The sequence below is a fragment of the Pyrgilauda ruficollis genome, unplaced genomic scaffold (genome assembly GCF_017590135.1).
Source record: "Pyrgilauda ruficollis isolate IOZ18807 unplaced genomic scaffold, ASM1759013v1 scaffold32, whole genome shotgun sequence".
NCBI classification, from domain to species: Eukaryota; Metazoa; Chordata; class Aves; order Passeriformes; family Passeridae; genus Pyrgilauda; species Pyrgilauda ruficollis.
In genome coordinates this window covers 240906-266970 of record NW_024524600.1, presented here as the reverse complement: position 1 = coordinate 266970, position 26065 = coordinate 240906, and the positions used below count along the sequence as shown (strand labels likewise).

At 44.2% G+C, this 26065-nt stretch overlaps 2 protein-coding genes across 2 annotated transcripts in view; one reads left to right on the top strand and one right to left on the bottom strand.

Annotated features, from left to right (window-relative positions):
* Positions 1 to 10202, top strand: part of LOC121357234 (solute carrier family 23 member 1-like) — a 33029-nt gene extending 22827 nt beyond the window's left edge. Inside the window, exons 6-12 of the mRNA XM_041474371.1 lie at positions 1564 to 1684; positions 2017 to 2173; positions 2365 to 2618; positions 5610 to 5774; positions 6644 to 6752; positions 7719 to 7814; positions 8941 to 10202. Of these exons, the coding sequence (XP_041330305.1) occupies positions 1564 to 1684; positions 2017 to 2173; positions 2365 to 2618; positions 5610 to 5774; positions 6644 to 6752; positions 7719 to 7814; positions 8941 to 9209 (1171 nt within the window). The 3' untranslated portion in view covers positions 9210 to 10202. The remainder of the gene's footprint in view (positions 1 to 1563; positions 1685 to 2016; positions 2174 to 2364; positions 2619 to 5609; positions 5775 to 6643; positions 6753 to 7718; positions 7815 to 8940) is intronic.
* Positions 10203 to 11558: 1356 nt separating this feature from the next.
* STRA8 (stimulated by retinoic acid 8) lies at positions 11559 to 25631 on the bottom strand. The gene is made up of 8 exons (XM_041474415.1): positions 25509 to 25631; positions 23719 to 23794; positions 22235 to 22319; positions 21729 to 21881; positions 18529 to 18811; positions 17082 to 17158; positions 15316 to 15427; positions 11559 to 11758 (listed from the first exon to the last, which is right to left on the bottom strand). The coding sequence occupies exons 1-8, from the start codon at positions 25614 to 25616 to the stop codon at positions 11684 to 11686; spliced, it is 969 nt and encodes a 322-aa protein (XP_041330349.1). The 5' UTR covers positions 25617 to 25631; the 3' UTR covers positions 11559 to 11683.
* Between the last annotated feature and the right edge of the window lie 434 nt (positions 25632 to 26065).

Below are 26065 nucleotides of genomic sequence, written 5' to 3'. Positions count from 1 at the left end.
AAGCCCTCAGCAACAAAGCAAAACCCAAACATGAGTTTAAAAACCACTGATTTTTGTAAAAATACAAAGTTCATATGTCAGTAGAGATACAAGCCTTCCCCATGTGTGTGCAGTCTCCATCACCGTTGTCTACACACACTGTCTTACACACCCATTATTTAAGTTTAAAAGACATTCCTAAAATGACCAAGTTGAGCATTCAGGTATTCTATGTTGAAATAGCTGGTGCTTTATGTATTGTCTTCACATGAGTAGGAAGAATTGTTCTCTCCAGAGTCATAAGGCTACTGAGCACTTTTGTTTATGCAAATGGACAAAGTGTGCTCTCACGCAGTCTGTCTGGACTCTGTAGCATTAGAAACCACAAATGAAAACCAGTTCCTCCTCAGACTTTCTCCCTCCAGTCATCCAGTGCTTTGAATTGTGTATGTCATGGAGTGTCTTTGCAGAGAAGTGAGGATAGAGTTTTCTTTGCACTGTTGGAATTCTGCCTGTCGCTGACTATGGCACCTACAGTTTGTCACCTTTTCACATGGAGAAAACTACCAGCTTTCCAGTGAAGTCAGTGCACTTCAGCTGGTGCAATTGATTTCTCACCAAATCCTATCCCGATTAATTCACTCCCTGTATAAAATTTAGATTTGTTGTAAAATAATGAGCAGCCCTTCAGAGACCTGGCTAACCCAGGAAATGTCCGTGGTCTTCTACCAGCTCAGCAGTCAAAGTGGAATGCCCAGTCCCTGCCCTCTCTCCACCTGTGGTAGCCTCCAGCTTCATCTGGTTGGCCTCTCTGGGCAAAAGGCACATGGGGGGCAGGCTGTGAGTGCACCCAGATGTGCTGCTGTTCCCAGATGTGTCCTACACAAGGGATGGAAGAGGAGCTGCAGCTGCAGTTACTTCCCTCAGCAGGGGCCCTGTGTGCTGCCAGGGACACACAGGAACACCCCTGCCATGGAGGGCCCCTCTGTCGCTCAGCGCTCGCAGACAGAGAGCCATGCTCTCCCCTTCTTGGCTGGCTGGGAGGGCTCTGAGGGCACCGTGTGCAGCCCCACAGAACCACCATGGTTTTTTCTTTCAAAACAGCACAGGGGATTTGCACAGCCAAACCAAATCTTCTTCTTTTACGCTGTGTTACAGGAACTTTTTGTCCCTTGAAGAGCAGCATAGGTAAACCTGAAATCAGGAAATAATAAATCCTGTATTTCTAGTATGCTGAATTACACAGGCAGAACCTGAACCTTGCATGTCTGTCAGGCCTTTCTTTTACTTATGAGGCATTTTTTAACCTTTCTGCAACTGTGTTGTACTCACAGATGCACTGCCTGGGGTGTCAGTCTTGAAACAATAAGGGTAAAAGAGTTATTTGCAAATATGCGGAGCTCTCAGTAGATTATGATGGAAAGCTTGTTCCATGTCTGGCTTGGTGGAGTGGGGAGCCACCCTCTGCTGCTGAGAGCCTGTTTTTATGGGTCTTCTGGAGTCTTGGGTTCTTTGGTAGTTCTGTGGGGACAGGTGGGCAGCTGGGCACCCCTTTGTTTATGGTCTCATTTCCCCTCCTTCTAGGACTATTTTTTTCATAGTTCTGTTCTCTCAGTACTTGAAACACGTTGCTGTGCCGCTGCCGTCTTACCAGAAAGGCAAGAAGTCCCACTCCTCTCCAATCTACCTCTTCCAGATCTTCCCGGTACGTTGGGGATCCTGGATACCAGGGAATTGTGTCAGGGACTGGCCTCACCCACCCCGGGCTGCCTGGGCTCTTTCCACTCGTGTCCAGATGAGTGAGTGCTTCCCAGCTGAGCCTGTGTGGTAAGGGGCAGACAGGAAAAAGCTCCCCATGGCCCTAATTATTGGGAGGGAGGGAGAGAAGAAGAGAGGGCCACCAGGAGCTCCTGCTGCCTCTTTGCCTCCCTTCCGTGTGCAGGGAAAAAGGTCGGGCGGGGACACATTGTCCACCCCAGCCGTGCTGAAGACGCAGGCATAGCCTAACCAGACCCCCCTGCTGCTTGTGATGGGCAGGTGCTGCTGGGGCTCTCCCTGAGCTGGCTGCTGTGCTACGTGCTGACAGTGACCAGCGTCCTGCCTGCGGCCCCCGCTGCCTACGGCCACCTGGCCCGGACAGACAGCCGCGGGGACGTTCTGTCACAGGCTCCCTGGTTTCGGCTGCCTTACCCAGGTACCACTGCCTCCCCTTCCCCATCCTGCCTCCTCCTGCTTGCACCTCCACCTACGACTACCCGGAGGAGATGAAATGTCAAAAATCAGGCGAACACCCACAGGCATTCCTGCTGTTCTTCCTTCCCTGGGGCAGATTTCAGGGCAAATGAAACCCTGAAATTCCACCTAAACCGAGCTCTTTACTTGCAGGCCAGTGGGGAACGCCAACGGTGAGCCTGGCCGGGGTCTTTGGCATCCTAGCCGGGGTGATTTCCTCCATGCTGGAGTCCGTGGGAGATTACTACGCCTGTGCCCGCCTGTGCGGGGCCCCGCCGCCGCCCAAGCACGCCATCAGCCGCGGCATCGGCATGGAGGGCATCGGCTGCCTCCTGGCCGGGGCCTGGGGCACGGGCAGCGGCACCACGTCCTACAGCGAGAATGTGGGAGCCCTGGGCATCACCAAGGTGAGCCTCGCCCAGCGGGGCGGCTGCGGTGCCTCCTGGAGAGCTCCCCTACGGGGCTGTGTACGGGACAGTGGCTGTGTGCTGGACCTGGGGAGTGATCTCAGGCCACCTCCCGAAAGTTTTATAACTTATATATAACTTAGAACACAGGAAAATTGTGCCTTGGCACATTGGTGACCGGCTCAGCAGCACTACAAATGACTTAACAGAGGTGGGCAGTGCTTCCCTTTCTCTGCCTCTGGCCTGCATAGGGAATTAGTGCACTCACTCAGACATCTGGCCTAGGTAAGGCTGAAGAGACAATGCTACATCTGAGCTAACCTCTACAGGTGCAGAGAGGGAGACGAGAGAAAGGGAAAGGGTGAATATTAATAGGGCTTCAAATTCCACCACTTCTGTAACACAAGGATGGCAATCATGTGAAAGGTAGACTATTTCTTCAGGGTTATAAAATGTGATTGCAAAGGTTTGTGTGTGAGTCCCTTGAGTATATTAATTGCACTTATCAAGGAAAGAAATTTCCAGAGATAAGCTTGACAATCAGATCAAATATTTTCACTAAGCTTTGCAGCCATAGGATAGGCTGACAGACATCTAGCTACTAACTGGACAACATTTTCAAATCATTGCCAAATAAGCAATGTCATGCCAGCAGAGCTGTGAGTCAGTAAATAAATGCAGCTTCCTTACAGTTTCCACTCTGTAATATTGCTTATTTCACTGGATTTTATAAAAGTCACTCACAACAAGCATTTTTCACACATTGCAGTGTTAGTGTTGGACTGAGGTGGCTGCCTCAAGCACCAAGGGCTGCATGGATGTCTGCATGGAGTCCAGTTCAGCCTATCACCACATGTGCATTGTCACTAGGAAGTCTGTGCACACTAACCATCTACCTGAGCCAGTTCTTTCCTGGTGTGTAGTTTGCTGCATGTATTGTATGTATGGGATGCTGCCCAAATTCATAATTACCAGATTATAGGACATGCATTCTCACAATGTATGCTAAGTCCTCCAGGAGGACATGCCATCCTTGCTGATTCAGGAGAAATATTTCCTTTGGATCCCACCTTTGCTCACTCTGTCCACACTTGAAAGAGCTGAAAATAGAGTGTCATCTCAGTCAGTTTAAATCAGTGTAAACATCTGGCTGGGACAGATGGAGGTGCTGAGAGCACTAGGCAGATTTAATTAATTTTTTTTACGTGGGAAACATGTTGTTCCATAACAAATGGAAACACAAGGGACTTGTTTCCACTCTTAAACAGAAATGTCCAGCACCACCAGAGAGGTCTTTGGAGATCTCAGATACATACAGGGGCTGACAGATAAGGCAAGGAGAAGCTGCTAGAAGCTGCCAAAATGCAACATCTTACCCGGCACCAGGCACCAATATTTAAATTGCTTGATCAGGCCCAGTATGCCAGTACTGAGAACTCCTTTCCATGAAAAGGAGGTTTTTAAAGAGACCTCAGAGTCACCACATGTTGGGAGGGACCCTGCAGTATCTTCAGCCTTAGAGAAAGAGAACTGATTTTATTGTTCTTCTGACATAATTGAAACAAACTCCAAACTAGTGGCTTTAGCAGAATATGGTCACAGGGCTATCACTGGATTAGGTCTTTTGCCTTTAAGGCCAACTCCATATACATGGTAATTCAACATTTTAGCAAACCAAAACTTGGAATCTTTGTTCTAATCCTGGAACAAATAGATCTGTTGACTTTTATTAATTAACATTTAGATGGTAATAGTGTCCCAAGGTTTTAAGCCAGAGTATAAAAAGCAATGAAGCACCTGAAGGCAATGCACGATTTTATTTTGAAACTCCACACCAAATCTTTTTTATTTATCTTTCACAATCAAGAAAGACTTAAAATATTTTAAATGGACATGTTTAAGAAATACCTAAAAAGAGACACTATTAGTTACTGAGAATGTTTTTGTTGAAAGCACTCACAAAAAGCCTGTCCTGTAATTAGACATTCTTTAGATATTTAAAGGGAGGGATTAAAATATTTAATTGAACTGTAAAATGTGTGCAGAGAATTACAGAGCTTCCCTGACACAAATATTGTAAGTTTAGCATGATTCTTTAGGCAGTCCAGGTTTTGGTGTGGGCAAGGCAAATCTTGACTTGGAAGTTCAATGAATATTGCTGCTTTCCTTTTCACTTTCCATATAAATGTCTCTTTCAACCCTTTGTTTGGCAGATACTTATTTTCTTTCCTATACATATAGGAAATATGAGGAAATATGAATAGAGGGCATGGTTTGGTGCTTCATTGCATCTTTGTTGTAGTGCTCAACCAAGAAAAGGCCACCCTGACTCTTCCTAGGGGAAAAAATGAGAAAAAATGGTTTTTACTGAAGATAGATAGGGACATAGCAAAAGACTTCCTCACTTCTTATTTCTTGACCATAGAAAGGATATATCAGATCCCAGAGCTTAGGATGGAGCAGCCAGCCAGCTCTGGTCTCTGAAATCTTGGTCTGCAGGGAATGGAGGGATCATTGTGGGATACCTCATTGAAAGCCACTTCTGGATGTCAATCCAAACGCTGGTGGAAAGATTGTCCAGTTAACTGGCTGGAGGGTTACAATGCCAGGCTTGTGTGTATGCCAATATATTTCTAGGCTAAAGCAAGAACAAGTGGGTATTACTGTGCTCTTAATTTAATTTTAAAAAAATTATTTCAGTTTAATAGCAAACTGTTGAAGTTCTGTCAATAGTAGGAGAGAGGGTAACACTGAGTAAGTAGGTGTGGTGCTTTCAGAGTGCCTTTCATGATAAATATTTATGGTGCATAAATACTGATGCTTCCCATTCAGTGTCAGCATCCCAGCTCACCAGCAGCTGTATCCAGACCTGTCCCTGAACATGCCAGGCAGTGCTAGGGCCAGAGCTGCAACACCTACCTGACAGGCTGGCACTGGAGCCTGCCCCCCTAGCCTTTCCCTGCGTGACTGCCTCCTCTTCCTCTTGCCCAGGTAGGGAGCCGAATGGTGATCATTGCTGGTGCCTGTGCCATGCTCCTGAGCGGCATCTTCGGGAAGGTTGGGGCCATCCTTGCCAGCATTCCCATCCCTGTGATTGGAGGCATGTTCCTTGTGATGTTCGGAGTTATCACGGCAGTGGGCATTTCCAATTTGCAGGTAACAGCTCTGTGAGCACTGCTGCATCCCTGCTGAAAGGGACTTCATTTCATTGAAACAGAGAATCATAGAATAAGCTGAGTTGGAAGGGACTCATCAAGACCATCGAGTCCAACTGCTGGCCCTGAGCAGGACACCCCAAGAGTCACACCATATCCCTGAGAACATGGTTGACTTCTCACCCCCTCACTTCTTGAGCTCTGTCAGGCTGGTGCTGTGACTGCTTCCCGGGGAGCCTGTTCCAGTGCCCAAACACCCTCTGGGTGAAAAGCTTTTTCCTGATATCCAGCCTAAACCTCCCCTGAGTCAGCTTTATGCTGTTTGCTGTCACAGGTCACGAGAGTTAAGAGATCAGTACTTGCCCCTCTGCTTCCCCTCACGTGGAAGTTGCAGACTGCAGTGAGGTCTCTCCTCAGGTCTCCTCCAGGCTGAACAGACCAAGTGACCTCAGCTGCTCCTCATATGGCTTCCCCTCCAGACACTTCACCATCCTTGTGGCCCTCCTTTGGACACTCACTATTAGCTTTATATCTTATATTGTGGTGCCCAAAACTGCACACAGCACCCTCAGTTTCAAGTCAGTTTCTTACAGCCTGTGTCAACTGTAACCACACTGCAGCAAATGCAAACATTTATGTTGGCAATTCCTCAGGTAAAGATAAGGGGCTGTACCCAGAGGGGCTAAATCACAGAGGGCTCCCTTGTATGGGCAGGGTTGGCTGGCACTGGGGACTGCAGGATCACAAATGCCCCAGCAGCACCAGGGCTGGGTCTGTTCCTGATTCCAGTGTTTGCATCCCACCATGTCTCATAAACACAACAGTAATCCAGAGTTTTGTGCATGTAATTTGTGAAATTTCTCTCTGCAGTATACAGATATGAACTCCTCAAGAAACATCTTTATCTTTGGATTTTCTCTATTTGCTGGCCTCACAATTCCCAACTGGGCAAGCAAAAATAGTGCTTTGCTGGAAACAGGTAAGAAGTGACATCAGAAGCATTTTCTGTATCATGAAACAGAAGGAAAGGCTGACCAGAGAAATCTTTTTAAATAGTTTTTTTCTGATAAAATGCTGAAACTTGTGCTTTGACCGTTGCCTGTTTCTTTCTGTGAGGGCTATTTTTGCCTTTTGCTCTCATGCATAGCTCTGGTGCAGAAATCTCTGCTTTTGGTCAGTGACTGGGTTCTCAATGAGTGAGGCTTTCTTGTGAGCTCATACACAATAAAATGTTGTGCTTTCAAAATGCAAGAGTATACTCCTCTATTAAATTCCATCAAGTTCACTTTATTGATATTTTCAGTTCTCCAACAACTGGTCCTTTGCTGTGTCCTGTGTGACTGATGTCTTCATCACAAAGGCCAGTGTCCTCTCTTAAAGCATATGTGGTGTGCTGGGTGGGCTGATTAAATAAAGAGCTGGGCCCACAAACCCCATGCTCTATAGATGCTCTGTCAGATGCTCAGTGCCACTGGGCTTTGCTCATGGCCATCAGCCCTCGAGGGGAAACATCACACCTGATGATCATGTGGTGAAGTCCCATGCTAAATACACTCACATATTTTTGGGAACTGAAGCTCATGCTCGTGTAGGGATCTGTTAGGTGTTATGTTGTACAGGTGCTGAATGTGTTTGGAGCAGAAGGTGGCTTTTTTTCCGACAGTGCTGGGGTCTGCACTGTTAATAAGCTGTTAATGTATTTATAAGCCATCTCCTGCCCACTGTGGGTCTGTGAAAAACCATGTAGAATAAAACTGGAGGTCTGAAACTGACTGTGAGATCATTCTCCCTTCCACTCCCAAATCTTACACTCTGCTTTGGATTTGCAGGCCTAGTCCAAGCAAGCATGCAAGCTTGCAGCCTCTTGGCACCAGAAATGTTGCTGGTAAAACAGGTAAAATGCTCTTCCTACACCACTATCTAAATCTTCGGTTTTTTTTGCTAGGAATCATCCAGCTTGACCAAGTGATCGTGGTGCTTCTCACCACTGGCATGTTTGTAGGTGGACTTCTGGGCTTTATCCTGGATAACACCATTCCAGGTAGGATTTGCTGAAATGAGCTGCTAGTTTGTCCCTGTCCTAGGATTTGTTCCCTGGTACTTTATTTCTTCATGACTCCTGTTCTATGGACAGGAGTTGTGCTAGCAACCATGAAACACCGTGTGATTGCACTCCTCCCAGAGAAGGGTGAGGAACAGGAGACATCACTGAAATGGCCTCTGGCTGGAAAACAGCCGCTTATCAAAAATTAAATAATTTGTCAGGAACAACTCAGGCTGAGGAAAAGGTTTATTTGGCAAATATGTCTTTCATGGAAAATGCCAGCCTAAAACCATATTGCTAGTTAAAAGCAGAGAGGAAAGCAGCTACAAGAAGTGGAAGGAGCCAACGTGTGCCAGTATGGGAGCTGCTAAAACTGAGGCTGAACTAAATCCAAAGCAGTAGGAAAGGCTGGTGCTGGCCCTCATAGGCAGCGAAGAACCTTGGATTTTCATCTAGCATGGGGAGGGAGGGCATAAGAATAGAAGAAACCCTCTTTTCTGCTGCAGGAAAAGAGCAGAAAGAAAGGACGCTCTGTTAACCAGATTCTGTTACTGTCTGAGGCTTCTCAGAAAGCTAATCTCCTTTTGGCTTATTAATTTTCCCACAGCCTTCAATCATCAGCTCCTCTTTAGGCAGAATTTACAGGTAATGCTCACTCCCTTTCCCAAGAGGTGCTTTGCTGCCACAGCAGTTACAGGCACTTAGGAATTCCTTTGTCTAGGGTAAATACCTGTGGCTGACTAGTAACTGCTTGCTAAATCTGCTCTGAAGTGTCTGAGCTGTTAACATCCAGCCTTGCTTTCCCAGCACTGCATGAACCTCCCCTTTGAACAGTTCTTGGATCTCCTATGGCAGGTGAAAACTTCTTGGTATACATGATTCCCATGGAAAGCAGTGGAGAAGGCTGCTTATCTGGAAGCTGTTGCAGGAAGAGGGGTATTGTCTGGAAGCTCGTTAGTGAATATTTGTAGAGATCTTTGGAGCTGGAAGGGTTTAAGTAGAAGGGATTTGTATTTTGTGCTGTGTCTGCTGGGATTTGAGCAGGGGGTGTGAGGCACACAAAGCAGCCCTGTGCTGGAACACCTGCTGTTACAAACACAACAACCTGACTTTGCTGTTGCAGGAACACAGGAGGAGCGGGGGCTTCTGGCATGGAAGCAAAGCCACAAGGGAGGGACGGAGAGCTCTCAGCTCGTTTCCAAGGTCTATGATCTTCCATTTGGCATAGGCACCAGATACTGCAATGTCTCTTGGTTTCACTATCTCCCTGCTTGCCCCAGAAAACTGTCTTGTGACAAGAGAATGGATGAACTGAAGGTTGCTGGGCAGAAAACCAGTGTTGAAGCAAGCTTAGAAAGAAACTCTGACATTGGTACTGATACAAGGATATAAGCACCTCGCCAGAAAAAGAACTCATCTCAGAAACGGGTCTGAAAGTATGTCTGCAGACCCTATCATCTGAGCATGAGCTGGCAGCTGTTAGAGGGGGGAAGCAGGAAAAGGATAATGTCTTCCTCTTCCCAGCTCTGCTGACTGCACCACTGATGGCCTTAAGGAAGTAATTTTTTCCCTTCTCTATTCCTGCCTGCTCACTTGTAGGAAGGACCTGATCCCTCCTCGGGGAACACCAAAGCCCAAGAAATGCCTAGGAAATATTTTTTCTTTCTTTCTTGCACTGACCCTTGGGCCCACTGTTCAGCTCAAGCAGAAAGGTTTCCTGTCCCCTGATCTGGCAGCTGAAGGAGCTTCCCTGAAATGGGCCCTGTACCACTCTCAGGCATCCCTTGGGTTGGGGTTAATCCCCAGCACCTTAAAGCAACACCCACCTCTCACCTTGTGTTATATACCTCATCCTGGCCAAGGGGAAGGAGCAGGTGCCTCTAGGTCATGATTCATCTCATTCCAAATTCCCATAATTTAGCCAGTCAAATGAATGTTGTTGTAAGAGAGGCATCTAAAGTTAACATGATGGTTTGTCTTCTGAACCTGTCTCTTCTGCCTCAGACCACAAAGGATCTCTAGAGGCCTTAGTTAGGTTCTTGACCTAACAGAAAAAACCAGCTTCCTGAAACGTATCCTACCTTTGGAATGCTAGGAGTAGTCTCAGGAGAACCAGTTTACTGTAGGGCACCCAACCCTACAAAGATGAAGGAATCCTCATCAAATATAACAGAGAAAACACTTCTGCTCACAATCTTACACATCCCCATGCTGCTGCTGTGTCCAGTGTACCCTCGCTGTACCTGTTTGGTCTAGTGTGGTGATGTGTGGTGATAAGCACTTCTCTGGAAAACAGGTGAGCAGGTTATTGCTCCTATTCCCTATTAGCTTTAACCTGCAGGGCCACATGCAATGTGATCACATGTGGTCCTGGGTTGCCGGTGCTGTGTAATAAAATTGTTGCTGTAGCATAAGCTTGTGTTTCCTTCATTGAGATTAATACTTGCTTTTTGTAAGTATATTAAATAATAACAAGTACACTGTAATGCTATTTCTCAGGGTGGTTGCTGGAGTGAGTGGCAGGTGGTATTCAAAGAATCACTTGCAGGCTGAACTCTTGTGAACTATGATCATGCAAGAGGAGGGACCAAAGTAACGTGTTCTTCATCTTCTTCATCTTCTCTTTAACGTCATTACAATGCTTCTAGCCTCAAAGCAATGCCAGCATGTATAAATGGAGCGTACTGGGAAGGCCAGGGAATGGCAAGGCTGCACCCTGGAGAACTCTGAAGAGCTCTTAAAGCCAAACAGGACCCCTGCAACCCCACTTTCAAACACAGCAGGGTGGCAAACATTCATTTGGGGGTGCTACCACAGCCTCAAGTGCAGGGACAGAAAGGGCACTGTAGTGTTTATTCTTCCCTTTACTTCAGTACTCAGCTCACGTGTTTTTGCCTGAATGTATCATGCTTTTTATGCACCAAGGCAATGCTGGGCCACAGTCCAGGCCTCTTGGACACAGTCTAAAAGTTAGACAGCTGAAGTTAGATAGCTGAAGTTAGATAGCTAGGCACACCAGCTGTAGTTTAGGTTGTAAAATAAAACTTCCATCCTTTCTGTTTGTAATGGCTGGTAGCATGACCTCAACATAACCACTATCAGAATACAGCTTGTTCAAGTCTGCAGAGAGCCTTTAATGATAACTCAGAGATGTAAAGGACTTTATTCAATTTCACAGCACTTTTAATTCCAAGACACTATCTGAGCAGCACTACTCATCCAAGAATTAGATGTGGAAGAAGAGCACAGGACTGATCACTCAGCTTTACACACTTCACAAAGCAAATAATCCAAAGTGTATTACTGTGTCTGCACTTTTTTGGGTGACTGGGGAGTGGGTGCTCACTGCTGCTGTCCTCATAAAGAGACAAAAGAGCCTCATTCCACTCTCTGTGAGGAAATCCCTCTTTCCTTGTGACCCCAAGATGAAAAATTGCACCAGAAAAGTAATCATTGCCAGGAGGTGATTTTTGCAGGTTGCAGTTTGAGACCTGCATCCTGTGGGAGTGTGCAGACTGTCACTGATCTGGCCTCCCTGCTGCTCTTCCCACACATTATGCTAGGCAAGGTCACTTAACTGTACATGCCTCCGTTTCTTTGTGAAGCAAGGCTAAACATTAAATAGCAGTGGGTAAAAACATTTATTAATAAATAGCTAAGACCTTTAAAACCTTTAAAAAGTATAAATTACTCAACTGATATATCAAGAAGTATTAAAGAGGGAAGGAGAAGTCAATGGTAACAAACCACTTCAACACAGTGTCTCCACACTCTGCTTAGAGAGGCAGCTCAGTGAGGGAGGTGAGGCCTCCTCCTGTGCCTGCTGTACCTGGCAGTGCTTGGCAAAGCTTTAGTGGAGACACTGTTTAGAAATCTTCATCATCGAAGGTCTCAGTGCACCGCAGCATCACGGTCTCATGATCATAGTGAAGATCTTCTTCCTGAAAGCCCCCCCAAAGTCAAGCAGGATTAAAAACCAGAGGAGTTAATTGAATTTCAAATATACAGTGAGTTGGTCAAGAGCTGATGTACCAGGAAATGCAGCATGAGCCCTCCCTCCTCTGTGAATCAGCCACCAGCACTTGATGAGTTCCTGAGGTGCCTGATGAAAAAGGCTCAAATTTTCTGCCAATTTCCTTCTAAAATCACAGGGCTCCACCCTGTGTCTATTTACATCACCTAGACAGCTGTTACTGACTGTGGTAACAAGTTTGTCACATAACAGGCTCTGAAGGTATGAGAGCTTCCTTGAGGCCTTAACTTCTACCAACTTCAGGCTTTGCTCCACTTTTAGCAACAGAAGGAAGGGCTCTTGTCTTTTACCAGTTTACAGAGAACAAGTGGCTATTGAGAAATCAAAGTCTGGAAGATAAAAGTATTCATGCCTGCAGTCCATCTAGTTCACCTTCTGCATTGATGCGAGACTCTTCAGTGAAATACTGCTTTTAAAAATAGGTGCTGTTTGAAAATGTATAGCTTAAGAAGCACTAAATACCACTTGCTTGTCAAGTGACTCATCTAAAATCCATAATTTTAAAAGAAAATGTGCCTTTGAAGACACAAAGGTGCTCTGTACTATTTAGAAAAAAACCCCACTGAGTATAATTTAAGTAAAACCTTTGGATCTCAGTCTAAATTACCTCTTTACTGCCTTTGCTGCAAAGCTTCTCTGATGATGTGACCTTAAGACAACAGCTCTTGAAAAATTACAAGAGTGCTTAACTAATCTCATGCTCAGAAATATTTCGCTATCATATACTGTAGAAGCATGCTCCTGTTCTCATTTTGGGGTTCCTGCCCTTTTAACAGCTCTCCCTTTCCTTGTCCAAATTATTTCCCCCCTCCTTTTGTGTGAGTCTTTCTGAAGCTTTCCATTCCAGTGGGGTGCAATCCCTTGGCAGCCTTGAGAGCCAGGGCAGCAGCTCAAGAGGAGCTGTGACTCTGAAACAGTGACCATCCAGAATCCAACAGCAGTAGGTGTAAGTTTGTACCTGGACAGTTAACCAGAAATGACAGAACATGGCAGTGGCATGAATGACCAGCAATAAAATCCATCACCTCATCAGCTCTGCAGATGAAAGATGAAAGGAAAGGAGACCCATAGGCTGCCTTTTGTATTTCAATGGGGTCACATCACATGCCTTACCTTGGTACTTACTGTACTTGCTTCCCACCTCTGTATCTCCTACAAGGTGTGTGCACAGTGTACTGGGATACTGCTTTATCCTTGAGATAACTTATGCCAGCACTGCCCAAACTCCTGTGCTAGCATGGCAGCAGCACAGGTACCACATCCAGGGAAGGGGAATGGTCTGCAGAGGTTCAGTCATACCCATAAGGTAAGCAGGACGGGTTCCTTTCCCTGCCAAGTCCAGGAGTCTCTGATGCTCTGAGCAGCCCAATTTCTGGGGTAAGGTGAGTAGCCTATACTGATCTCTCTGCTGCTGCCTGAGTTGGTGTGTTTCAAGCTAGCTGGAACATCTTCTATCCCTGCTCTGCAACCACTTTCATAACTGTCTCAATCTGTTTGCTTTGAGATGGATCCGAATTTCTGCTCTCAAAACAAAAAATATCTTGTCAGTCATGTTTTCTTTTTTCTACTCTTTTGCCTCTTGGCAGCACTGTCTAGATGTGCTGTTCTGCACTCTAAATCAAAACAGATTGTGACCTTCATATTATCTAGCCTGGGTGATTTCTGCTCAAAGTCCCTTTTTATTGTCTTATCACAGATAACTAAGAGTTCCTGTAAAATAACCCTTTGCAACTGTTTATTTCCTTTTGGATCTTCACAGTACAATCAACTGCCAATTTGCAGTACTTTGGGCTCTTTTGCTGCTTGTCTTCCCATCACTCCCAGTCTTATTTTAAATCTGCCTCTTTAAACCTTGAAAGAGGCACTACCTCTTCCCTCTCACACCTCATCTGGGAGCTGTGAGATGGACCTGGGCTCACACATAATGAGGCAGCCTCAAGAAGAAGGACAAGATGAGACCATGCCAGGCATGACACTCACAAAAGAAATTTAAAACCAGAAAATGCCATATCTTGCCTAAAGCTTTTCTTTCTTTTCTAGGTCTGCTGAGTTCATAGTCATTTCCTTAAACACAAGAAGAGCTCTGCTCTTACACAGAACATAGCTATTCACAGACCAAAGGGCTGTGGAGATCAGTGCCTGGTCTCTGACAACAGCCAGCAGGGGAAGTTTAGAAAAAAGTGCAAGAATTGGGCACACAGTGTGCTCTGTTTTACAATAAATGCTCATACATTATAGCAAACTGTGCTGTGAGGCCCTCCTGCACTGGAAATTGAATCTGTTCCTTCATTTAGTAATTGCCCACGGATTGATGACCCTGGAGTCTAAATGTAGTAATTTGTACGTGCAAATATTTTTAATATGTTGTTTCTTCATTTTATTTAGTGCTTTCTAGTTCTTCTTGTGTTAGACACAATGAATAATCATTCTGTGTACTGAATCCACCCCATGTACGAATAAAATGGTCTTGCAGTAACCCTCAGTCTTTTTTTTTTGTAGAAAAGCCCTACTCTTAACAGTATTCAATGCCTTTTCCTGTGCTTGCTGCCATTCTCTCTCTGCACCTTCTCTAGTGCTACTATCTCCAGGATGGGGGAATCAAATGGCACACAGCAGTCTCTCTCTGACAGATTCAGATATTGGTGCAAAACCAGTTTCTGCTTTGTTTTCTGTCTCAACTACCCCTCATCACAAACCTTGTATTTTTCCTTCAACGGAGCATCTGCTCAAGTCCCAAAGGCCAGGTGGGAACTAGGCAATAGAAACCAGCAAACCAATGGCTGCTGTGGAGGTACCACTGACTCTGAACAAAAAGAAGCATGCTCTGCCTGAGGGGTATCTCCCTTTCAGTTCTTCACCCATGTGCAAGCTCTGAGCCACTTCCATGGCAGGGAGACAGGGAGGGGAGGAAGAGCAATGCAAACACAAAGACTTTTGGCTCAGCAAACCTACAACAGTAGGCTGAAGTTAAGGGGAAGCTCAGGAGCTTTTCATCAGCTCTTTCGAGAACATGAATATCTTGCTTCTAGGGCCTGCCAGTGGAGGGCTCAGGGCAGGGAACCTGGCACCCAGACAGGCAGAAGGTGGTTCTACTGAGCTCAGAATGAAGCAGCTGGGGGTTGATGGAGAGCTAGAAAGTGAGCTTTACCTGCTCAGAGGAGATTCAAGCTTTTCCACAAGGAACTTTCATGCAAACAATAATAATAATTAAAAAAATTACAATTCCTCATGCCATTTGCCGTTCTGAATAATACTCAAAGCAGTGTTCACTCACACTTAACCTCTTACAAAGGCAATCCTACTGGCCTTTTGGAATGACACATCTAAAATGATGAACCCCAACTTCTTTTTGCAATCATTCTAGACAATATGATCAGAAGCATTGAATACAAAAATCCCTTTCTGACATTGCTCCTGAAATAAATACACTGCTCCTTCTGTAAGGAATCCTTTGACAAGGCTTACCTGGCAAAACTGTGCATTAGTAAAGAAGAGGTGTTTTAGGAAGTCAGTGACCTGCAGGTAGAGTCTCTGGTGATCCTCTGGATTTTCAGAAGTGCAGCTTGCAAATGCTGAACTGAAAATGGAATCAGATACTGTATTTAATTTTCTGTTCTGTTCTCCTTACTTTCTCTCCTCCATATTTTATTTATAAATCTTAAAAAAATTAAATTGTTTGATGGTTCTGATACTAAAGACAAGATGGTTCTGATATTAAAGACAATAGCCAAGCAAGACAGGGAGGAGTGTTGATGGAGGCATTGATGAGATGCTGTTTGCCAAGTGCAAGGCAGGTAGGTAAGAACAGAAATACAAGAAACGGGTGTCACAACAAGGAGATCTGCTGATACATTACAGCACAGTAACACTGTTTTGGGGAAAAGCAAATATCCATTTAAAACAGACAGCAACAATGGTTATTTGGGAGTGTATTTGGTAGGGTTGTTCAGAGGGACAGCTTTGACTTCTGTGAAGTTTTTGAGTGAATGCAGTAACCTGTGATCATGAAATGACATGTTAGCTATAAGTGGCAGGTGTGTTCTCAGGTAACTGTGAGACAAAGCTAAGCTTTTCATTCTAGACCTCACCTCTGTGTTCTTCCTGGGGTTTTACAAAGTTCTGCCATCACACCTCTGTCCAGAATTACAAGGTGCAGAACAACAGGCAAGAAAGAGAAAACAATAAATGTTGACTATTGAAATACCAAACTGATTTGGGACCTAAAACAGACTTTAAAGATTATAGTAATACTTTGCAGTATTAAGGAATACTTAATCTTACTTTAAAAACAAATGGAAATTGTGACCTAATAAATGTTATTTAATAAATAAAAATTTGTTAAGCTTTTTCATCCCTTCAAGTATATTTTGATCATCAGCCAAAACAACCTTATTTTAATTTATTTGCTTTTGGAAGTGCAGCCTGGAGTGGTGGTGAAAGGAAGAGATTCACATTAAAGATCACTCTAAATGTTGAAAAATAAGTAGAAAATGGGATTAAAAACCCCAAAGATTAAAAACACTATTTGCAAAGAGAAACAATCTTAACAAAGACTAAGTAGAAAGAATACATAAAAGATGAATAATGTGATTTTCCTCTTGAGGAAAACAATGTTTTTCTTTCTTTGGTCTACTGGGAAAAATCAAAGGCAGTGCCAGCCTTGTATCTGACATGTTCTCTTCTAGGTCACTCATCTGTTATTTAAAAGGTCCTGTGTTTCTTTGGTGTTACTGTTCAGGTCAACGACACTTTAACCTGATCACCTCCATGTGGCTGAATTAGAGTAAGACAAGGGAGAAAATGTTGAAAATTTTTCATTTTTGTTTCATTAAATGAGAGTATGGCTTATGATTAGCTGATTTATTAGGGAATGCCTCTTGGTCCTCACAGGCTGGTAAGTGAGAGAAAAAAGAAAGCATTACAAGTATTGTAAAATGAAAAGACAGAAAGCTGTGCAGAGAGGCAAAGAAAATCAGAAGGACCCCAGTTATCCTGAAGTGATGGGGCTCTTAGTAAGTGATTCTTACTGATTTTGCTGTAATTGACCATTAGTTGTTTCACTTTTTCCCCTTAAAAGGAAGTATTACTGTGAGCACAGTTGCTGGAGGCTGCTGTTCTGACCATTTATTAAAAAAGAGAGCTTGTCTTACTCCACAGAGCACTTGCCGTGGACTGCTGACAGTGGGCTATGAACGTACTGTGTCTACCAAAAGGGGGTGTTTGTAGTTTACCTCTGGCTGGACAATCCCTGAGCCTTGCTTCTGTCAAGGAACCCAGCAGCAACATCAAATGCATCTTCAAACATCACCTAGCAGAGAAATCACTTCAGATGTCAGCATATCTAAGCACCTAAAAAGTTTTACCTGGGGCAAATTTTTTAATAATGAAGTCTTTAAAATCCCGATATTCTTTCTTTACATTTAACAGGTATGGTTACAGCTAGAGTAAACCAAGAGATTTTGTGGAGGCAGGAATAATGTGGAATAACTGTATTTCATGGCTAGGAACACAAGGTCAGTCCACTCTCTTAAGCCTGTGCTTCAACCTCTAGGAATTAGACTTCACATCTCCCAAAAAATCAGTAAAAAACATGGATTGTATCAGTGCTTTAGCAACTCGACTGTGGACTGCTGCTTATGACTGAAGATCTCAGCTGCACCAGCCAGTCTCTCTCCAAAACTGACTCCAAAACTGACTCCAGTTAGACAAAGGAGTTTGGATGCTCCTTGTGCCAGACCACTGAACTCCTTAGTTCACTCTGCCATAACGCAGTTCACACACTCTCTGTGCCAGAAATACCATACAGGGAACATTCCCATGACATTTCCTAAGGCAATGAGCAATATCAGTTGTGTCCTGTGACTCAGAAAGAACATGCCAATGCCATCTATTTACATGCTAAAGGTAAACATCTGTCCCTTCCTTGCAGCTAATGAAATTACACAGACCTCTTCGAGCAGCTAGTTACTTCAGCAATCAATGGCTGTTATTTACTCTGTCTCTTATTAATAAATGCTCTGGTCTTCAGCAATCAGTGCTCCAGGAAGCATTGACAGAACTGGCTGTTATTTACTCTGTCTCTTATTAATAAATGCTCTGGTCTACTCAGTCACTGACTTCTTGGCTCTGCAGAGGTGCATGGTACAGGCAGTCATTGGCCCTGTACCACTGGGATTGGTCTAAAAATACTTTCTCTTTTCTACCAAGTGCTTTGATGAAAAAAACCCACCCAACCCAAAAGACTTTGGCAAACTAGGTATCCCTTCTGGATTTAGATCATCTGTGCTCTTTGGAGAGTCTGCAGAGAACAGTAACTGTATAATTCTTGCTCTTGCTCCCTGTCCCTGGAGCAAGGTAGGAGCAAATTTAACTGTTACTTAGCACAGAAACTCCACAAGTCAGTGGAGACTAGCAGGATTACTACCTCTGCACTTCTGTAGCTCACTAGGCATCTTACCAAGAGAAAATCTGATGCAGACATTTACTCAAAGTCTGCTTATTGTCTCCATGTATGCATTCAAATGATCTTGAGAAAATGTAGTTACAACTACATTTAGTAGTAACTAAATGTACTAATTTAGTATTTACTGTATGTTTGCAATTAAAAGCTGCAGGGCCAATTAGCATCTGAAGGCTTGGAGTTTCAGAGGCAGACTATGAATGTTGCTGAGCACTTACTTCCTCTGGTGTGGAGACTGAGGAACCACTGGCTCCCTCACTGTTACCTCCGCTGTCCCTCACACTACCTTCAGTGCAAGCAGGCTCTGGGCAAGCAGCCTTGGGATCCATGAGGAAATCTCTCTGGCTACAGTACTGCAAGATGCTGTCCCTGCTCTCTTCAGAAAGCTCTTGCCAGAGATGGGAAATAGCTGTGGAGACCTCAGGAAGAGGCACCTCTCCAGTGCAAACAATTCCATGCTCTATCAGCAGGTCCACTGTGTGCTTATAAAAATACAGGTATCTGGAAGGAAAGGAAAGGGAGTATCTCTTAAGAGCAGGCTATAAGGCAGCCATCTACTGAAAATCAGCAGGACACCAGGGAGTAGCTCTGATCCATAACTACTTCACTGACTCTGCCTCCCAGACTTCATACAATTACTGAACGGTGCCCAACACTGACGATTTCACCTGCAAAAAGCAGGCTCCGGCTTCAGCCCCAGCAGGACTGCCTCACAACAGAAGCAACAGACACTGCAGGCTGTACGGGTTGCACAGGCAAACCTCATTCTGGAATTTAATACATTTTCAGTTACTTGCCTTTGTATCCTGAACCTTTTGCCCTGCAAATCACTTTTTATACATTTACTGGCATTGCACTGCACTTTAAAGCCCTGGCTGAGGTCATATCCTGATGCATTAGGTACAGTACATAGAGACAGAAAGACACTACCCCAGGTCTGGATGCTCCAACTTATGCATGGGAGCTCCATTTCCTCCATTTTACATCTAGGGAAGCACATCCCCAATACTATGCAGTCTGTAGTGAAACTGGTGGTGGAACACAGGGGTCAGAATTTCAACCCAGTGACTAAATCTCAGAACAAGCCTGCTTCTTCTGTTAGCACTGTCTGGCACAGCGAACCAAGGATAATAATGTCTACTTCAGAAAGAACACTGAAGGTTATTTTACATTAATTAAATGCTTAGAGGGTCTCAGACAAAAATAAAAAGATCAAAGTAGTATAAACAAAGATCTCTATAAACAGCAGTCATTGTTACTATGTTTGGGCTCAAAATTATTCCTTGGAAGATGTCCCAAATGAGCACATTTCCTGATTAACTGAACAGTATTGTATGAGAAAGTAACTCAAAAGAAATAATTCTTTTTTATTTGTAAATATGTGTTCCAGCAAACCAATATAAAAATTTTTGTAGGCAAACATAAACCTGTTTAAACCCAAGTTTCCACACTCTGGAGTATTTTCCACCACTGCTGGAGACAAAACACAGGAAGGGGAATAAGCATTCTCATGTAAGGTATTGCACTCACTAAGGTTTCTGGATGTCCAGCTCCATAAAAAGGACCTGGAATTTCTCAAGCAGAAGAACATGAACCACCATTAGACTGCTCTGCTAAAGAAATTAAGTTTGAAGCATGAGTCAACTACTTCCTTCCCAGCTGGAAGGAGACAACCACATTTTGCACTGGACAGAGTACTGTGAAGTCCTACCAATGACTCTCCTGCTGCTGAATGTGGGAAAAACCCAGTCAGTTGAAGCTCAAAGCATTTCTGGTGCTTCCCAAATAATATGATTAAATGATCACCAAAAGGCTGTTGCTTTCTTTGCTGAAGAGTCCTTGTCGTTTTATGCCTGTTATAAAAGGCCATTTTTTGCCAGAATTAGCTACAAACCAAATGCAATCTGCCCTAGGACTACAGGATAAGTGCCAGAGCCTACACAGTACAGGCCCTGGTCTACCTCGTCAGTAAAGAACATGAAAGTCAGGTGTTTATGGCTCTGTCGTGCAGTCTTTGATGAAGCAGATTTTTCTAATCCTGAAAATCTTGATTCAGCACATTCCAAGGTCTTCTAAACGATCACATATTAAACGATCTAAATCTTAACCACAGCCACCTCCAAATCTAACAGGAGCAAAAGCAGGAGCAGGAGTGGGAAGCTGGTGCCATCTGCTGGTCCAGCTGCAGTCTCCTTTTGAGGAAATAACCCAGTGATGAAAGGGGTTTTTAGAAATACACAGCAGTTCAAACCAAAAGAGAAGAAGGAACTGCAGAAGTTTTTGGTTTTGGTGGTGATGCCATGGAAGAAGATGCCAGCTGCAGCTCTGGATTCTCCTGCACTGCATGTTGTTAACTGTGGAATGGTTAGGGTGGAATTCACTGCTTGATGGTATAGGATAGATTACACATGCATCTATTTCTCATATCTTGGCAATAAAATAATCGTTTAATCTGTTGGAAATGCAAGATAAAACCTCTAAGTACCTCCTAGTGTTGTCTGACAGGAAGGGGAAGAACATGGAGTATAATACTCAGTTTTAAGGTATCACTAACTTTGGAAAAAACCAGTAATTTTACCATTATGACTTCCACATAAAATACATGGACAACTGATATGAGAACAGTAGTCTTTGACTTTTAGGTCGTGCATCAGGCATTTAGGAACTTAAAGGGACTCACATCCACTAGCTCTAAGTGTAACACACAAGTGTTTAGGTTCCTCCCCTTCCCCAGTGTTGCAGGCAATTTTGCATTGTTGCAGAATCCTTCTGGTATCTTCCAGACAACCACTATTCTGCAGGCCAGAGGTTGAGGACTACAAGATGTTATTTGGTTGAATCCAGCCTTACCCTACTCTGATCCCACTAAAAAAGCACTCCAAGCTGCCAGGAGCTAAGGGTCTGCTTCTGGAAGGGACAACAGTGTTCAAGCTCCTCATAACAATGCCATTAGAGCAAGGATGAGCATCACTGTGAAGAAAAGAACATGCTTACCTCTGGTTCCTGCACCTCCCTGGAACACATGCAGCTAGACTCTTGGCAAATTCATCTGGTGCAGCAATTCTTACCCTCCTAAAATCTAGCCCCATGGCAGGGATACAGTGGTAAAGTGTGGCAACACAGGGACTGACACACTTGAAAAAAATTTTCTTCTTTTTCTTAAGAGGTGAAAAATCCTCAGGGATTTACCAAGGCCTGAAAAGCTGGGGGCTGCTACAACTCTAAGAGTCCATTCATGTGCAAGCTGCAGGGACTTAGGCAGTGATCAGCTTCATCACCAGCAGGGCCAAAGTTGCTGGCACAAGGCTTCTGTGAGGCAGACACAGGCTCCAGCAGGGCTGCATGAACGGCAGTGCCTGCATGCACAGTGATAATGCAAAGAATTAAAAAACCTGAAGGCAATGTGGGGTGCACCTACCGCTCAAATTCCACTAGATCTGGGGATAAAGTGTCTGAAAACTGGATCAATTCTGGCTTCTCATATTCTTCCAGTGTTTGTTTTTCACATTCTTGAAGCAAATACCAGATGGCAGAGTCACTTTCACTCATATCTTCTGAGGTTGATGTAGTGCTGGAAAGAACACAAGGGAAAAAAAACCACATTAATAACTTCTCAACTGGATTAATAATGCCCTCATCATGGTGACTCCAGAGCCTAGGGGCATTCTTCCCAAGCCAGCTTTTTTCTCCTTCTTTTGCTTTAAACAATGAAAGCACTGCCTGGAAATGAGACCAACAACATGCTTAGAATGTTTGTACACTCCATGGGATTACAGCGATCCAGGTGAAACCTCTTTGTCCTTTCCTCATGAGGAAAAACCTCTGCTTGGAAATACAGTAGCAATGACAAAGAGTTCCAGAGATGCTGGGATGGAAGCAAGTGCAAAATATTATCATCTTTTCTTGACTGGTATAAGCCCTTACCTCTGACTGCCGAATTGCCTCCTGACATATTCCTCCCTGACTTCCTCCAAGCTGGATGGGCTGCCATCCTCCAGACTGCAGCTCGCTGTTGTCAGCAGAAAGGTCACTGTCACATCAATGGCACTTTTGGCTTCTCTCTCCCCCTCAGCCCCAACCTAGCAGAATACTGCCAACAACTGGTTCTTCACAAGACAGAGCTTTTCATTAGGCAGAAATTATGTGAAAGAAGAAACATCTGTCTCTCCTAGAACATAACTAGCACTACTGGGAGTTTATGAACACTGAGGAACCTAAAATCAATGCCTTTTCCTAACATTGATTTTACAGAACTGATGTTGAAAACAACCTGCAAATCAAACTCTGGGCACGCACTAGTCAATACAGTATTTTTTAAATAAAAAAAATACCTTATAATGAACAAATTGCATGTGAAGAACCCTGACATCCAGCCTGTGATTCACAAGCAGTATGGATTTTACACATATGCAAGTACATACAAGGGGAAGCTTGCCTCAAACTCCCCTCAACCAGCCTCCCCACTTGTTATCCTTTCAATTTTGCTCTGTCAAACTATTCTTTCTACCTATGACTCACTTTTATGGGTTATCCAAGGATGTGGGTTCAGATGAGGTTGTTAATTTTAAGCACTGAGACTTCTAATTGATTCCAATTATTGGAGGTGCAAGTCACATGAATAGCAGGGTATTTTCTAGCTGACAGGAATGTGGACACTTGAAAGAACAAAAAAATATGTCCAAAGCCTCTATGCTATCAGCCCCTGGTCCTGCTTGCTGCTAGCAGAGGCAGTGGCCAGCAGCACTAAACAGAAGGCACGCTGCTGGGGCGTGAGGTCCTGCAGCAGGAGCTGCCACAAGTGCAGACAGCACCTGCTGGCCAGTGTGACCAAGGTGTCACAGGCTGCAAGAGAGCAGGGCTTGAGAATGGCCTGCCAAGCTGAAAGAAAACAAAACTGCAGCACCTCTCTTAACCATTTATATCAGAGTACACTCTTAACCAGAGGCTTCCCTTCCCTACCCTAGGAAATCCTTTTACCTCACACCAGCTCTGGCAGGGCTGGGTGCTGGTGACAGCTGTGACTGTCCTGGTCACACTGCTGTGACCAGGAGGAGCACACAGCTCCTGCAGGAGCCTAAGGATGCAGCCTGGGGACCCACGGCAGCCCCACACCTGCTGGGGGGAAGCTGCCAAGGGTACTCTGCCACGGGAGAGCAGGAATTGCTTGTTTCCTCTCTTCACCCAGGCTGGGGAGGGGGTAGGAAAGGCTGAGTCAGAGGGGAATTTCTGAGATAGATACAGTGCTCAATGGATTGACAGACTTCTCACTGTGCCTTACTTATTGCTACAACTAAAGCCACAGCTGGCTGCAATGCTTTAATGGGCTCAGCTCTGTACTTCTGTCTCTAACAAATACATAAAAACCAAGTCCAGGCTCTTTGTCCAAGCAAATACTTGCGTAGAGTTACCTTTCATCTTCAGCAAAGAACACAAGGTTTGCTCCAGCTTCTGGATAGATGTCTTAGCCTTACGCAAAACCTGATACTAAACATAAGAAGAAAACAGAACTGATTGTTCTCTGCTCTAACTAGATTCATGTTTTAACATGCCTTTGTTGCTTTGCTTCTCCTTCATGTTTACCTTCAGTAATTTCCATGTCTCTGTGAAAATATATTGTGAAAATAGTGTTGTTTCACTAGCTACCCTTATACATATGAAAAAGGGAAAGAATTAATAAAAGAGAAAACTTCAATACAGAATATAAATATTTGGGTATCTATTATGGAATACATACACATAACACCCAGTCACACAGACATTGGCTACTTAACTCGGATCTTTTTTCATCAGCAAATGGTCTTGTTTGGATCGTTCTCTTCTTGGAGCATGTCCAGAAATACCATGCTGCGAGTCTTGTTGGATGCCTACCAACTTAAGGCATAAGATTTTACTAATGATTTCCCATGAGACTTTTGCTAGGAGAAGCCTCTGCCATGTTCTGCACTGCTGTAACCTGGATTACAGCAGCATAAAACATGGCAAAGGCTCCTCTTAGAAAAAGTCTGGATTAACAGGATTAACTTCAGTGCTGCACATCATTCCTCCATCATCTACACCAAGTAAAACTAAAAACATATGGCCAGTGCATTTAAACAGACACATCTCCAAAATATTTCAAGATTTATGTGCATGGTGAGACCATCCATATCTACCTTGCAGAGCTGGATATTTTAGCCAGGCACCAAGCACTAGGATTACAAGCAACCTTCTGTATTAAGACTTTTTAAAGTATTAAACTACCTTGGCCCCCAAGAGTCACACAAGGGGCACAAGACACTATAAAAAAGCAATTTCAAGAAGTGGCATGTGAACACAGTTCCCTGAGACCAGGCAAAGGAAGCAGTGCTTAGTCTTGGCTTTGGAGATCCTGCTGACTTCAGGTTAACTTGTATCTTGCTCAGAACATGGCAAACTGAACTCTTACCTCAACCTACGTGAGGGCTAAGGGACTCAGCAGGCACAAACCACATATAGTGGTATTCAGCATATTCAGGGGACAATTCCTGTCCTAAACAATCATTACCCCCTCTACTTTACAAACTGGAAAACTGAAGGTAACCAATGGAACTAAATAAATTAGTTACAGAGTTGAGTAGATACTCCTGAGGTTTGCTCCTCTGCCTCGAGCATGGTAATTTTAGTCTTTTCAGTATTATTTTGAGTAAATTTCATCTTTATAAACAATTTTGCCTAAATAGTTTCTTCCTTTAGTTGAGACCAAGAAACAGTACTGGTGCTTGTTTTTATTCCTGAGCTTATTTTTCCACTGTCTTGAAGACAATGTGCACCTCATAACACTGAATGAATGATTCCTTTCCCTCTAATTCCTCCTGTCCCTAAACTCACTGTTCTGATTTCAGAACAAAATGCTGTGACATCAGCTTCGTCATGGGATCCCTTGGTTTGTTTCCAAAATACTATAAAAGGAAATGCGAAGCCATAAAAATGCTTCAAAAAGCCTGTAAGAAAAGTACAGATAAGGCACATGATAAACTCATGACCCAGCCACTACAAACTGGACAACTCGCTTAGGCTGAGCTGGCAGCTTTAGAGATCCAGGAGAGGTGCACGCAGTGAAATTACACACACACTGGCACCCACAAAGACACAGCGATCACGGACTGAGCCTAAAGCTGGATCAGTGTGAACATGCCCATGTATTACAATGATGCAGAGAGAAACAGTCACTGTTCCGCACCTTTGAGGCACAGCTGTCTGACTGGGATAAAACTCTTCCCCGCAAGCTGCTGAAGAGTCTTGCCAGAGGAACCCAGTGGTGTGCCTGTGGCAAGTGCTGCTTTGCCATGCAGTGTTCTGCCTCTTGCAGGTGTCTCAGGGGATTGAGACTCACTTTGGCATGTGTCTTCCTACAGTCTCCAGCTGTGCCTGTTGAAAGCTGCAATGCAACATTTATTTATACTGAATAAATAGCTAACTGAAGGGAAAGAAATCTTACAGCCTGCACAGTGGATAGACAAAAAGAAAAAAAAAAATCTGCCTGACAAGAGCTTATCTTTCTGTAGAAAATCATGGAGTTTGAAATATTTTCTTTGCCTGAAACATACCTGCCTGTTAAGTACTTACTAAAACCTAATTCACCACTAACAATTAACAGCAACCCAGCTGAAGCCAGCCTCCCATCTCCTGCACCATTCCCTACAATGCTTTGTGTTTCATTTCCATGGAAAATCCAGGGCTTGGCTTCACAAAGCACTAAGGCTCCTCTGCTCCCACCGATGTTGCTAAATGACAGGC